The 14,900-nt window shown below is 43.5% G+C and overlaps 1 protein-coding gene across 1 annotated transcript in view; it reads left to right on the top strand.

Annotated features, from left to right (window-relative positions):
• Positions 1-14,361, top strand: part of LOC121540237 (centrosome-associated protein 350) — a 74,122-nt gene extending 59,761 nt beyond the window's left edge. Inside the window, 12 exon segments of the mRNA XM_045207622.1 lie at positions 3,439-3,671; positions 3,921-4,006; positions 4,008-4,109; positions 6,680-6,815; positions 7,267-7,427; positions 7,530-7,666; positions 7,761-7,843; positions 7,947-9,724; positions 10,715-11,176; positions 11,253-11,399; positions 11,680-11,802; positions 11,942-14,361. Coding sequence (XP_045063557.1) covers positions 3,439-3,671; positions 3,921-4,006; positions 4,008-4,109; positions 6,680-6,815; positions 7,267-7,427; positions 7,530-7,666; positions 7,761-7,843; positions 7,947-9,724; positions 10,715-11,176; positions 11,253-11,399; positions 11,680-11,802; positions 11,942-12,106 — 3,613 coding nt within the window. The 3' untranslated portion in view covers positions 12,107-14,361.
• Positions 14,362-14,900: the final 539 nt, after the last annotated feature.

Consider the following 14,900-nt stretch of genomic DNA (forward strand, 5'->3'; position numbering starts at 1 on the left):
AGTGCAATAAACCACATGTTTACTCACTGCTCTCTTCTCTCGCTCCCTGTCTCTGTGGTTGTGTTCTATTTTATCCTCCCGTTCTCTCTCTATTTTGCTGTTTTCTCATTCTCCAACTCATATTTTGTGGGGGTTTTCTGTGCGTTTCGTGTCCTTGTGTTTTTTGGTTGTGGACACTGCTCTCCTGTTCACTGCTTCTTCTCTCTGTTTACGGCCCACCGCTGGGCCTCTCTGTTTCCCCAAACTCTACATCCAGCTGGTCAGGTACAGTGCTGCTCTCGCCTCACTGCTGCCTCTCCTTCTCTGCCCTCTGTCCCAAGGAGCATGCTTGTGTTCAGCCCCCGCCTGTGGGGGGGGGCAATTTCATTTTTCCAGGAAGTGTGGAAGTGAAAGCTTGAAAAACACCCAATGCCATTCTGTTCATACAGTGGGGGGAAAAAAGTATTTAGTCAGCCACCAATTGTGCAAGTTCTCCCACTTAAAAAGATGAGAGAGGCCTGTAATTTTCATCATAGGTACACGTCAACTATGACAGACAAATTGAGGAAATAAAATCCAGAAAATCACATTGTAGGATTTTTAATGAATTTATTTGCAAATTATGGTGGAAAATAAGTATTTGGTCACCTACAAACAAGCAAGATTTCTGGCTCTCACAGACCTGTAACTTCTTCTTTAAGAGGCTCCTCTGTCCTCCACTTGTTACCTGTATTAATGGCACCTGTTTGAACTTGTTATCAGTATAAAATAAACCTGTCCACAACCTCAAACAGTCACACTCCAAACTCCACTATGGCCAAGACCAAAGAGCTGTCAAAGGACACCAGAAACAAAATTGTAGACCTGCACCAGGCTGGGAAGACTGAATCTGCAATAGGTAAGCAGCTTGGTTTGAAGAAATCAACTGTGGGAGCAATTATTAGGAAATGGAAGACATACAAGACCACTGATAATCTCCCTCGATCTGGGGCTCCACGCAAGATCTCACCCCGAGGGTCAAAATGATCACAAGAACGGTGAGCAGAAATCCCAGAACCACACGGGGGGACTGTGTGTTGACCTGCAGAGAGCTGGGACCAAAGTAACAAAGCCTACCATCAGTAACACACTACGCCGCCAGGGACTCAAATCCTGCAGTGCCAGACGTATCCCCCTGCTTAAGCCAGTACATGTCCAGGCCCGTCTGAAGTTTGCTAGAGTGCATTTGGATGATCCAGAAGAGGATTGGGAGAATGTCATATGGTCAGATGAAACCAAAATATAACTTTTTGGTAAAAACTCAACTTGTTGTGTTTGGAGGACAAAGAATGCTGAGTTGCATCCAAAGAACACCATACCTACTGTGAAGCATGGGGTGGAAACATCATGCTTTGGGGCTGTTTTTCTGCAAAGGGACCAGGACGACTGATCCGTGTAAAGGAAAGAATGAATGGGGCCATGTATCGTGAGATTTTGAGTGAAAACCTCCTTCCATCAGCAAGGGCATTGAAGATGAAACGTGGCTGGGTCTTTCAGCATGACAATGATCCCAAACACACCGCCCGGGCAACGAAGGAGTGGCTTCGTAAGAAGCATTTCAAGGTCCTGGAGTGGCCTAGCCAGTCTCCAGATCTCAACCCCATAGAAAATCTTTGGAGGGAGTTGAAAGTCCGTGTTGCCCAGCGACAGCCCCAAAACATCACTGCTCTAGAGGAGATCTGCATGGAGGAATGGGCCAAAATACCAGCAACAGTGTGTGAAAACCTTGTGAAGACTTACAGAAAACGTTTGACCTGTGTCATTGCCAACAAAGGGTATATAACAAAGTATTGAGAAACTTTTGTTATTGACCAAATACTTATTTTCCACCATAATTTGCAAATAAATTCATTAAAAATCCTACAATGTGATTTTCTGGAATTTTATTTTCTCATTTTGTCTGTCATAGTTGACGTGTACCTATGATGAAAATTACAGGCCTCTCTCATATTTTTAAGTGGGAGAACTTGCACAATTGGTGGCTGACTAAATACTTTTTTTCTCCACTGTATGAGCTGACCTATTGGCAACACAAACCAAAGTCATCAGGCATTGCATGTACGATCACAACCGTATGCATGAAGGGTCACAGAAATTCAAAAAGAAGTGAAAAACGAAAGGCATTTTTGTCAGTAATGATATGACATCACTTTGATCTTCTAAGGTCAAAGGTCATATTCATTTTAATACAGTTGGCCTGATTTGAACGAGACTCTCAGAGAACAGAGAGAGCTCTCCAATCTCTGTGGTGTTGCTTTGAGGTGCTCATTTAACTCTCATTCAGAGTGAATGAATCATGATCTCATATTCATGCCACTCACTTCTTTGTTCGAGCAAAGTCCATAAGAGTAAATGATAAGATGTTAGGCTCCATCCATGAAAAAGAGGCAGTGCCTTTGGCCGGTGCTTTAGCAGTGATAGAGGGTTTTAATCTGTTTAATGAACCCAGTAAATCTTCACCGATGCTCCTGATTAGGTAACTGTTGCTTGTGATGGGCTAATGAGTATATATTGCAAGTGGGCTTAATAGAATTGGGAGCACAGTCTAACCCAAAACCGTACTAGTGAGAGAGGGAGACAACCAAACACAGTACTGTCTGGCACTTCTACTAATTATAGTCAACATGCAAAATAGCTGATTAACTTGCTGTGTATAATGAACCAGTTCTTTTCAATGTACATTATAAATCAAAGCAATGGAGAAACAATTTTGAAAGTCTTCTTTTCTCCGCAGTATACATGGGAAATGTGTAGAATTCATGTCAAAGTTACACCCATAGACACATTCAGGCCTATATTCTGTAATGCATTTTTTAACCCTTGGTGGTCTTTGACTGAGATGTTTTGAGGGGTGTCTTCCTACAGTAATGTTAAGCCCTGGGGTCAAACCAGCTGCATGAAGCTGACCTGGTGATCAGGCCGCCACTACACTTTGTGCCTGTTGTTTTATCTATTGTGATCAAATGTCTGTAATAATAATATAATAATAATAATATAATATGCCATTTAGCAGACGCTTTTATCCAAAGCGACTTAGTCATGCGTGCATACATTTTTTTTGTGTATGGGTGGTCCCGGGGATCGAACCCACTACCTTGGCGTTACAAGTGCCGTGCTCTACCAGCTGAGCTACAGAGGACTCTGTTGGGGGAAGAGTTTGGATGAGTTGTGCACTATGGTGTCAAAATTAAACCATGTTTGTCGTGGTAAGCATGGTTTGGATGGTTTGTGTGTGTGGACAATCCCAGAGGTTTTGAGTTTGCAGTGAAGATGGGCAGGGGGTGGTTGGGTTGACTGTTTGGACTACTGATGGCTCTGCTAGCTTCTACGATGTTGCAATCATTTCACTGCTTCTCACACCAATTGCACCTACCGTTCTTTGTGCTTTCTCTCCCTTCCTCCTGTCCTCCCCACCACCAGGTTCCTGACCAAGCGGGAGCAGGGTCTGATGCATCGGCGGAGGCACGCGGAGGAGCTGCTGGAGTGGAAGCAGAGGCTGGATGCTGAGGAGGCTGAGGTGAGGCAGATGGAGAAGCAGGCCCTGGCTGCCTGGGACAGAGAGCGTCCTAGAGATGGAGACGAGCGGTCAGATCACAGAGACCGCTCCAATGCTAGCTCCGGCCAGCACAAACCTGAGGGAAAGACTGATAGAGGTGAGAGACCACTGTTGACAGACACTGAGCTATAGGCCTATTGTATGAGATGAAATATATGCACACTGTAGTATGCAGTAGTTTCTGTTTATTGCTTGTTATCAGGTATGTGTTTGCTTGCCTTGTGCCGTATATTTTTATGAATGCGAGAACATCGTACAGTCCATCTAGCTAGCTGCACCTCCATGTTTGAGGCTGCAGGTGTATGTATCTGCTCTTGACCTTTGTGTGTGTGTATCTCCTCCTTAGACTCTGTGAGTGAGGGTGACTACTCCCCAGTAGTGACTGGCTCCAGTGTGCACACAGAGCTGTCTGGGTCCCAGCAGCCAGACATCCCCTCCACTGATCCGCCCTGGTTCTGTCTCTGACCTGCCTTCTGCCCAGTACAGCCCCTCCATATACACCCAGGACTTTGATTCCCCCTCTGCGAGCAAGAGAGTAAGGCACTGTGCATTTTGTGATGTTATCTATTACTACGGTAGAAAGACATTGATTACATTTGTTTATGAACTCTTCCATAAGTTTAGATCATTTTAAAAGTCCCCCTCCTAAAAAAAAAAAAAAAAAGCAACATATGAAAAGGAATACAGGGAATTGTATGAGTTAACAGAATCTGTCAACGCGCATGCACCAAGTATTATCCCTCCTGAGAGCGAAGTGAGACTTTGTTAGCTCTCTTCCCATCAAATTTTATTTGTGATATGCGCCGAAGACAACAAGTGTACACTTTACCGTGAAATGCTTACGAATGAGCCCTTTCCCAACAATGCAGTAAGAAACTTAACAAATAGATAAAAATAAAATAGTAACACAATAAAATATAAATAGTACCGGGACCAGATCAGTGTACGGGGTAGTTGGGGTGGTAGATTGAGGTAATATGTACACTACCGGTCAAAAGTTTTAGAACACCTACTCATTCAAGAGTTTTTCTTTATTTTTACTATTTTCTACATTGTAGAATACTAGTGAAGACATCAACACTATGAAATAACACATATGGAATCATGTAGTAACCAAGTGTTAAACAAATCAAAATATATTTTACATTTGAGATTCTTCAAATAGCCACCCTTTGCCTTGATGACAGCTTTGCACACTCTTGGCATTCTCTTAACCAGCTTCATGAGGTAGTCACCTGGAATGCATTTCAATTAACAGGTGTGCCTTGTTAAGTTAATTTGTGGAATTTCTTTCCTCCTTAATGCGTTTGAGCCAATCAGTTGGGTTGTGACAAGGTAGGGGGGGTATACAGAAGATAGCCTTATTTGGTAAAAGACCAAGTCCATATTATGGCAAGAACAGTTCAAATAAGCAAAGAGAAACGACAGTCCATCATTACTTTAAGACATAAAGGTCAGTCAATCCGGAAAATTTAAAGAACCATCAAGCGCTATGATGAAACTGGCTCTCATGAGGACCACCATAGGAATGGAAGACCCAGAGTTACCTCTGCTGCAGAGGATAAGTTCATTAGTTACCAGCCTCAGAAATTGTAGTCCAAATAAATGCTTCACAGAGTTCAAGTAAGACACATCTCAACATCAACTGTTGAGGAGACTGTGTAAATCAGACCTTCATGGTCAAATTGCTGCAAAGAAACCACTACTAAAGGACACCAATAAGAAGAGACTTGCTTGGGCTAAGAAACACAAGCAATGGACATTAGACAGTTGGAAATGTGTCCTTTTGGTCTGGAGTTAAAATTTGAGATTTATGGTTCCAACCGCCATGTCTTTGTGAGACGTGGTGTGGGTGAACGGATGATCTCCGCATGTGTATTTCTGCATCAGATGGCCTGGCCTCCACAGTCACCCGACCTCAACCCAATTGAGATCGTTTGCAATGAGTTGGACCGCAGAGTGAAGGAAAAGCATCCAACAAGTGCTCAGCATATTTGGGAACTCCTTCAAAATATATTTTGATTTGTTTAACACTTTGTTGGTTACTACATGATTCCATATGTGTTAATTCATAGTTTTGATGTCTTCACTATTATTCTACAATGTAGAAAATAGTAAAAATAAAGAAAAACCCTTGAATGAGTAGGTGTTCTAAAACTTTTGACCGGTAGTGTACATGTAGGTTTGGTTAGGTGATAGATTGAATAGGTAGGGGGTGAAAAGCAGAAATTCCGGGTAGCCGTTTTAATTAACTGTTCAGCAGTCTTATGGCTTTGGGTTAGAAGCGGTTCAGGAGCCTTTTGGTCTCAGTCTTGGCGCTCTGGTACCGCTTGCCGTGCGGTAGCAGAGAGAACAGACTGTGACTTGAGTGGCCAGAGTCTTTGACAATTTTAGGGCCTTCCTCTGACACCGCCTGGTATAGAGGTCCTGGATGACAGGGAGCTCGGCCTCAGTGCTGTACTGGGCCGCACGCACTACCCTCTGTAGCGCAATGCGGTCGGATGCCAAGCAGTTGCCATACCAAGCGGTGATGCAGCCAGTCAAGATGCTCTCAATGGTGCAGCTGTAGAAGTTTTTGAGGATCTGAGGACCCATACCAAATCTTTTCAGCCTCCTGAGGGGGAAGAGGTGTTGGGCAGCTCAGTGAATGTAGGCCTTTGTCCAGGGTCCAGACTCGGTTGATTCTTCAGGGAATTGTCACTTTCCTTGTGCACAGTTAATTTGTTACTTGAGTGTTTTGTGATTGTGACATTCAGTATTGTTCATTTAACTGCCCTATTGGGTCAATAAGAAAACACTTTAAAAAATAATTTATTTCATTCACTCTTGTGAACTTATTTTATGGAACTAGGTGTCATAGTTATTTGGGGTTAAATCATCTCAGGAATTTAGAAGCCACATGCAAATGAGATGTAAGCAGGAAGACTCAAGTCTAAATGTCACAGAAAGGCATCTGTGCATGTGCCGTTAGGGACACTGCCTTTTGAGTGTTTTGGTGTGTGTGTTTTGGTGTGGCGTGGTTAGTTAGTTGGGGCATGCTGTTGTTGTGAATGTCAGACTGTCCTGAATTCCCCTTGGGCCCTATCATTTTCCTCTGTTGTATAGTCTCCTTCACCAAAAGCCAGCCTCAGCACTAACACACACCTAGAGGGCAGCAGCAGCAAGATGCAGCTCCGCTCCTCCTCCAGGACCGCCAGCCACGACCCCAAGGCCACTGACACCCCCTCTGGCACACACACAGGTGAGTTGGTCCCCTCTCTGGAGCAGTAGGACCTCCAAAACGGGACATCATTTTTATTTTCTGTTAGAGCTGTCGAAAGAGGACTGACTGTGCAGGCATAATGTGATGCCGTAAGAAAAGGATTGTGTGCAGTTCCTTGACGCTCAACCTGCTTAGTTGTGTTATGGGAGTATGGAAGCTTCCCAGCCTTCACTGGGCTACAGTCATAGTCCTTAAACTGTAGTTTCTGGTTCTGTTGTGCTATTACAGTGGACATTTCAATCATCAGATTTTATCACAAACATAACATTTTTGGAGTAGCCTATGAATGTCCGTATCGACAAACCGCAAATAATTACATATTTGCCCCCGCTTCTGAGAATTTGAGTTCAGTAGTTCTAAGTTGGATTACTTTATACTAATCAGTCTGGCATGGATTTAGCATTTTAACCAAACCTATTGTGTCACACAGAGCCCATGTCGGATCAGAGCGACATCGAGAGCCGTATCCGTGCCCTCAAAGAGGAGCTACGCAAACGCAAGTCTGTGGTGTACCAGCTGAAGAAGGAGCAGAAGAAGAGGCACAAAGAGCGTCTGAAAGCCCAGGAGGCCAGCCTACTGAAGCAGCTAGAGGTCAGTGTGTGTCAGAGAATCCTAGCCTGCCCTGCTCCATTCAATGAGCAATAACAAGAAGAGTGACTTACTTTGGGGCTTTGTTTGTTTCCTTATGTCTAGTCCTACAATGACTTCATTGAGAAGACCGAGACTGAGTTGAATAAGGAACCAGACTCGACACCTGCTGCCAAGCCTCAGATCAAGGCCCCCACCTCAGCCACAGAGAAGCCCAAGGTTAAACCAATACCTCCTTACAGGTACACCAGCGCACTAACTATGTGTATGTTGCACAAACTGATCAATGGGTCCATTTTCATTGGATCTTCATCTAAAAAAATGGTTTCTCTCCAGGCCTGAAACCGGCAAAAACTGGAAGGTTGTCTCTGACTCTGAGAAAGCTGAGAAGACACTTCCACATTCTCCAGTTGAACAAGGTGGGTTGTGCATTGTCAAGAAGTTTATTTTTCTCCACGTTGACGTTTGTGCCCATGCTGTGATGATATCACCATTTTTTTCCTATATATATATATTTTTCAGATGACCTCACAACATCTGGGCTCAGTAAATATACCGCAGGGCATGAGGAATCCTCAGACGAGGACCCCCCTACAGTGACCCCAACTCCAGTGTATGGGAGTCCAGAGCACACCAACGGTCTGAGGGGCCTGCTGTCCCCCAAGCCTCTCCCCAGGAAGCCCTCTGAGGGGGCACTCTCCCTGAGGGAGCCAGCCAGGCCACAGGCCACCAACTCTGGGGATGAGCGCGTCGTCTCCAGCCACCGGTCAGAGGTCATCGAGGAGCTGGACTCTGTGAAGTCTGAAGGATGTGAGCACACTCAGTCACGCTCTGAAGACAGTCACTTTGACCATCTACTCAAACCTGACCTAGAGCAGAGCCCAGCTTCCCAGCAGCACCAGTCTCTGTCAGAACATGTTTCCTCAGAGAAAGGAGAACAAGGGCTTTCCCCGATAAGCAGTCTTGATGTTGATGAGAAATCTGCTAAATCACCATCCCCCATCAAAGGGCAATCCTACACCCCTGAGTCTGATGTCTTATCATCAAAGAGTGACTTTTCAGCCAAGGGTAAAGAGGCCTCTCGTCCTTCAGCTGATGGTTATCATGAAGACTTTAAATTCTCAGTGGAGTCTTCACTCAGGGAGGACAACCAAGGCTCCAAACCTACCTCACCATCCCACCAAGAGACCAGAGAGGCTTCCCACAGCAGGTCACCCTTCTACAGTAGTGAGGAGGAGATCGGTGAGGAGCTGAGTGGAAGATCTGGAGCTACTAGTGGCAGTCCTCGCTCTGAAATACTTCTGGACCTGCAGAGCCAGACCAAGGATTCCCAGGTCATTAGTTCAAACCGCTCCCCAACTATCTCCCCTTCCCAGACCCCACCTTCACTAGCACTGGATGAAATGCCTAACTTCACGATTGGAGACAGGGTTTTAGTGAGTAACGTCCAGCCTGGTACGCTTAGATTCAAGGGCCACACCAGCTTTGCCAACGGCTTCTGGGCTGGAGTGGAGCTGGACAAGTCTGAAGGAAGCAACAATGGCACCTACGATGGGGTGGTGTACTTTGAGTGTGAGGAGGGCCATGGCATCTTCGCTCCTCCGGACAAGATCTCCCGTTTGCCAGAGAAGTTTGAGATCTACGTAGACACCACAGAGGATGAGGACTCTTTCCTTGACGACCAATCTGAAAACAAGCCAAACAAATGCAACTTTGAAAAGAAAACGCATGAAAGAAATCTGCAAAATAAAAGAGGGGGAACATCTCAGAATTATCGTTCTGGAGACAACGGACCTACTGATGTGAATGATGATTCAGCTGAACACCAGACAAACCTGATCAACTTACATGAGTTCAAAGAGGGAGAATATCCAATGTCCAATGGAAGAACCAAGACCATCATCCTGGACCTTGAAGATGTACCTACCAGTCTCTTCATCACTGACATAGAACGTAAGATAAGTCTTGATGAGACCTCTACCCTCATTGAGAGGAAAGGCCTAGATGCCCATCAGAAGTTTACTCCAGAGCAGACCGTGGGGAAAGACGTCCTCAGTGCTTTTGCAGATAAGGTCCTCAACAACTTCATGAAAGATGCTGTGAAGCAATTCGCACAGATCAGAAAGGCCAAAGAAGAGAAGATATCAGCTGCTAATCAAATGAAAGATTTCATTAAAAAGGTAGAGGGTGGGGAAACTGTCTCCCAACCACAGGTTGTGGCACAGAGAGATGGTCTGCCCTTCTTCCTAGACGGAGACCAAAAGGAGCAAGTCTCGTCTCCAGAACTCTGTAACCGGCCGGTGAGTTCATCTGATCTCTTTTTAAAACTGTTATACAGTAAATGTTGTAAGTGTTAAAACATACAGTATTTTCTTCAGATAATGTGATAACCTGCAATCACATGTGCAATGCATTTAATTTCTAAATTAGGATATTTTCAGCTAAAATACTTCAAAGAGCTGATGTTCTAGTAAATGATTAAACAGAACTGATAACATTGCTGTAGGGGAATCGATCAATAATTGAGCTTAGCAGCACTGTTGATAACCATCCAGAGTTGATTTTACCTCAAAATACCCTTTAGTCCAAAGGTCAAACAACTTTGACCAACAGGCTTATCTACACTGAGTGCAAGAAACATTATGAACACCTGCTCTTTCCATGACAGACTGACCAGGTGAATCCCGGTGAAGGCTGTGTTCCCTTATTGATGTAACTTGTTAAATCCACTTCAATCAGTGTAGATTAAGGGGTGGAAATGGGTTAAAGAATGATTTTTAAGCCTTTAGACAATTGAGACATGGATTGTATGTGTGCCATTCAGAGGGTGGCTGGGCAAGACAAAATATTTAAGTGCCTTTGAACGGGGTATTGTAGTAGGTGCCAGGCGCACTGGTTTGTATCAAGAACTGCAACGCTGCTGGGTTTTTCACGCTCAACTGTTTCCCGTGTGTATCAAGAATGGTCCACCACCCAAAGGACATCCAGCCAACTTAACACAACTGCAGGAAGCATTGGAGTCAACATAGGCCAGCATCCCTGTGGAATGCTTTCGACACATTGTAGAGTCCATGCCTGACGAATTGAGGCTGTTCTAAGGGCAAAAGGGTGTGCAGCGCAATATTAGGAAGGTGTTCTTAATTTTTTGTACACTCTGTGTATATCCAATTGAATGTGGTGCTCTGTTTTCTTCTGTTTTTGTAGATATTTATCCCAGTAGAATTAAAAACGTTATTAAATTTTCATAGGGTTTTCACTTAGTGACTCTTGTCCTTCCTCTGTATCCATAGGAGAGTCCAGTGTTGGGGGCTAGTGGTCAGGAAGAGTTGACCAAGCGTCTGGCTGAGCTGGAGTTGAGCCGAGCGCTGCTGGATGAACTGGGGGACGAGCAGGAGTGGTTCGATGAGGACTATGGCCTCAGCTCCCGTAGAGAGCAGCAGAAACAGAAGCAACAGCAGGAGGAGGGGCTGTCAGCTGGGTCAGTAGGCCTGGCTGACCAGGTGAAGACCCCACCCAGACCAGAGCTGCCCCGGCAGCCCAAGCTCCCTGAGCAGCCTGCCATGGTGGTGCCTCACTCCGCCCCGAAGGTGGAGGAGCTGGTCGACGCTGCCACCCAGGAGATCTGGGACAGATGTAAACTGGGCCAGGGCACACAGACCCTCGCTGGGCTCGCAGTCCCCAAGCCTTCAGAGGAGTTCCTGGGATGCGATGGCAAGGATCAGGAAAGTCAATGTGTTCGCAGCTACAGACAGGTAAGGACACATTGAAAAGAGATGACCCATGTCATTTATTGAAATGTATCCACTGACATTTGCTTGCTATCTGCAGGCTGTATATGACTTATCATGGGAGATCATCAAGGAGATCTTTGCAGAGGATCCTAACGCCCATCAGCCTCAGTGGGTCAAGCCTCGACGCATGAACTCCTCCTACTTCCATAGAGTAAAGAGCCCTGGCGACATCACCAGAGTTCAGGTATGTATGTGAAACCGACATCAGTGTGCTTCTAACCGTATAGCTTCCTCCACTGTCCCTGTTCCATACCAGGCTCAAACTAGTGGTGTTCTGCTCGCAAACACACGTGACCTCCCTCCTTGACAACGTACCAAGCAATTGAGCTATAGAAAAAGCTCTATATCGATAGCTCCATTGGCAACATTTCAAGCTAGCTGTGGAGTGAGCTTACGCCACGTTGTTAACTCTGTTACATATGCAATGCTTATGGTGCCATCTAAAGTTTAAACTCGTCTTCCAGGCGTTCATCACCACAGAGGTGTTGAAACTGTATGGCCTGAAGAAGGACCACAACCAGAAAACAGATTGGCAGAAGATGCTGAAATTCGGAAGGAAAAAACGGGATCGAGTAGATCATATTCTGGTAAGAGCATTAAACGGTGATGCTTTAGGAGTGACTCGTTCTGAAACATTCTTAATTCAAGAAGTACTTTATTTTATGAATTACCCAACAAATGTGAAGTGTATTTTCTGATAGTAAGATGTCTTGTGTGCGTTTTCAGGTCCAGGAGCTTCATGAGGAAGAGTCTCAGTGGGTGAACTATGATGAAGATGAGCTCTATGTCAAGATGCAGTTGGCTGACGGTATCTTTGATGCATTGATAAAGGACACAGCAGAAGTTCTCACACAAATTCAGGAGAAGAGGTCAAAAAGAGCCCTTTCCTGAGCTTTTAAGCCTCTGTTTTAAACCCACCTTCCACCAGACAGTCCCTCCCACAGCCAACGTGCCAATGATCTCCAGATGCCTTCAGTTCAGTCAAACTGGTACCCCTCTGCAACACAGCTTTGGACTTGCTAATTGTGGATCTACCACGTCTTACACCAAACATCTTTGATCCAGCCTTTAACCAACATGTAAAGCCTCCCATGCTGGCTCCCCTGTTCATGTCCAGTCAAAGATGGAGTGGATCTTGTTTCCCAATAAATTCATCAATGCTGCTAAATTGACTGTTCCATGGCGAACTCATGAACTCAAGACAGTATTGAGGAGCAGTCTGGGTCATGTAATAACATGGGATGATGAGAAGATTATATATAACGAGTGGAAGTCATTGGGGTTATCAGATTGTATAAAAATGAAGTATTTTGCCTCTTGTATTGTGATATTTATTGTATGGAAATTATTTGATTATAGTTTTGTTGTAAGAAATCTTGCTGTTAACATGTTTCGAAACAAAGATTATTTTAGCATTTTGTGAAAGACTGATGAAATAACAAAGCACAAAAAGAAACGGCAATACATTGTATAGGGAGTGAAAAATAAATTCAAATATACCTTTTTTTGTATTTAATATTTAAGAATTCAAATATTAGTAATTGATGGGTTTAAACACTGTCCTTTTTCTTCCATGTTTTTGCCTAATAACTAGCCTATTGGCAATGAAAACGGATACCAAGAGGTTCTACCTGGTTAGTTTGGAAACCAGCCTGTCACGCTGGATTCAAGCCTTAAAATTAGCCTTTTACCTGATTTAGTTAAGTGCCTCTTTTGTTCTGTATGATTATGAATTGCCACACTCAAGAGCAACAACACAATTTCCAGGCCTTAGTTGATGTCTCTACTCTTATGTACCTCCTTTCTTTTGAATGTTATTTACATATACATAAATACCTAAAGGAAAACTGTTTTTCCAACTGGGTTAAACTTCAGTCTCTGCCTTGTTCAGTGTCTACCTAAGCATACTTCTAACCAGAGAACACCTTTTGAAATCCCCCATTTGCCTTTTGCTCACAGACTGTCGGTATTGCATTTCTAATGTTTCTAAGGTAGTATAACTCAAATGCCATTTATGGTAGTTAAATACACTTGCTTCTATGGCATTAGGCCTCTGGGCGTCACTGATGATGCGCTTCTGATATACTACAATGGAACCAAGTGTTCTCTCCATTCGTCACGTACACAATGGCTTTAGCAGCATGGTAGCAAGTGTGAGTCATTGATTAATTTGTGTGGGTCATAGCATTCAACAATGTTCAAGGGCTTATTCTGTCCTCTCATCACTAGATACCTTAGTCTAAGAATGCTGTGATGTACAAATTAATTTGCCGTGCACGACGATGCTTGTCAATTGTAATGTCAGTTAGCCAAGTGACAATTGTGGGAATGAAAGTAGTTTCCATGCCAATTTGCATTTGACCACCACTGTTCTTCTACCAGAAGAAGGAGTGGATAAACTGTCTATTGTGAGATGTTGGGCTGTACATTTCCGTTTGGTACCCATTTCTCCATGATATGCCTCATTTTCCCGTCCCTAACTGTGTGTAATGAGAAAATAGTGATGTGATTTAGTACCTAGGAAATGCATTTCCACAAGTCTGTATTGCAACACTTCCCTCTAGAATGGTCAGAGAAATCTGAATTGATTGTAGCTGCGGATAAATATTAATTGATTGTAGCTGGTGGATGTAATGTCCCGTTTTATAACTAACTATGCAGTATTTGTTGATCGGATACATTGCTTTATGTTTGGATTATACAAGCCAGCTTTGTAGTCTTTTGGAAAATCATTGAATCGCAATGTAATCAATATGCCTCCAGACAGTTTTCAAACTGCTGTCTGTAGTAGGACTGTGTTGGCCCTTGCTGTAAAGATGGGGATTTTAACTCCAAAGCAAAAATGTATATTAGGCAAAAATCGTTCGATAATGAAATTGAGTAGACTAGAGAAATCTTTTTGCATCTTTTAAAGTGTATGAATATTTATAATGTATTACTGTCAGAGACGCAGGTACACTTGAAGACTGATGTACATTGTTTTATGGGGTGTAAATATACTAGAACAGTTCCCTGTTGGAACTGACTATTGAACCTGGAAGATTATTGTAAAATAAACATTGTTCACTTTGCAGATATGTATATAGTATACATATATTTGAACTAAATTGAACTTTGAAATTGTAAATAAATCTTTCATTTCCGAATCTTAAATGTCTGCTATAACCTGCAAAAATCGCTACCACACTTTTCTAGCTCAGTGCCCCAAGTGTTTGGCCAAATGTGGTTTGCCTTTTCATTTTTTTATTTTATTTGAGTGATTTGCATAAGTGTATTATTATAAACAAAGCTGCAGGACATCCTCACTGTGTCCTGTTACACCCTGAGTTATACCCCACACTTTGTCAACGCTGACTCATCACCTCAGCATTTGATCATCATTAGCGTGTGGAAGTAGAATATGACAAGCATTAAAATACAATGAAGCTCATGCATTGAAAATGTAACCCATACTCACAATTCCTTTTATAAAACTATACTGAACAAAAAATATAAATGCAAAAATGTCAACAATTTTACTGAGTTAGTGTATATAAGGAGATCAGTCAATTGAAATAAATTCATTAGGCCCTAATCTATGGATTTCACATGACTGGGCAGGGGTTTAGGCCCACCCATGGGGGAGCCAGGCCCAGCCAATTAGAAATAGTTTTTCCCCACAAATGGGCTTTTATTACAGACAGAA

This window comes from Coregonus clupeaformis, chromosome 26, assembly GCF_020615455.1.
Source record: "Coregonus clupeaformis isolate EN_2021a chromosome 26, ASM2061545v1, whole genome shotgun sequence".
NCBI classification, from domain to species: Eukaryota; Metazoa; Chordata; class Actinopteri; order Salmoniformes; family Salmonidae; genus Coregonus; species Coregonus clupeaformis.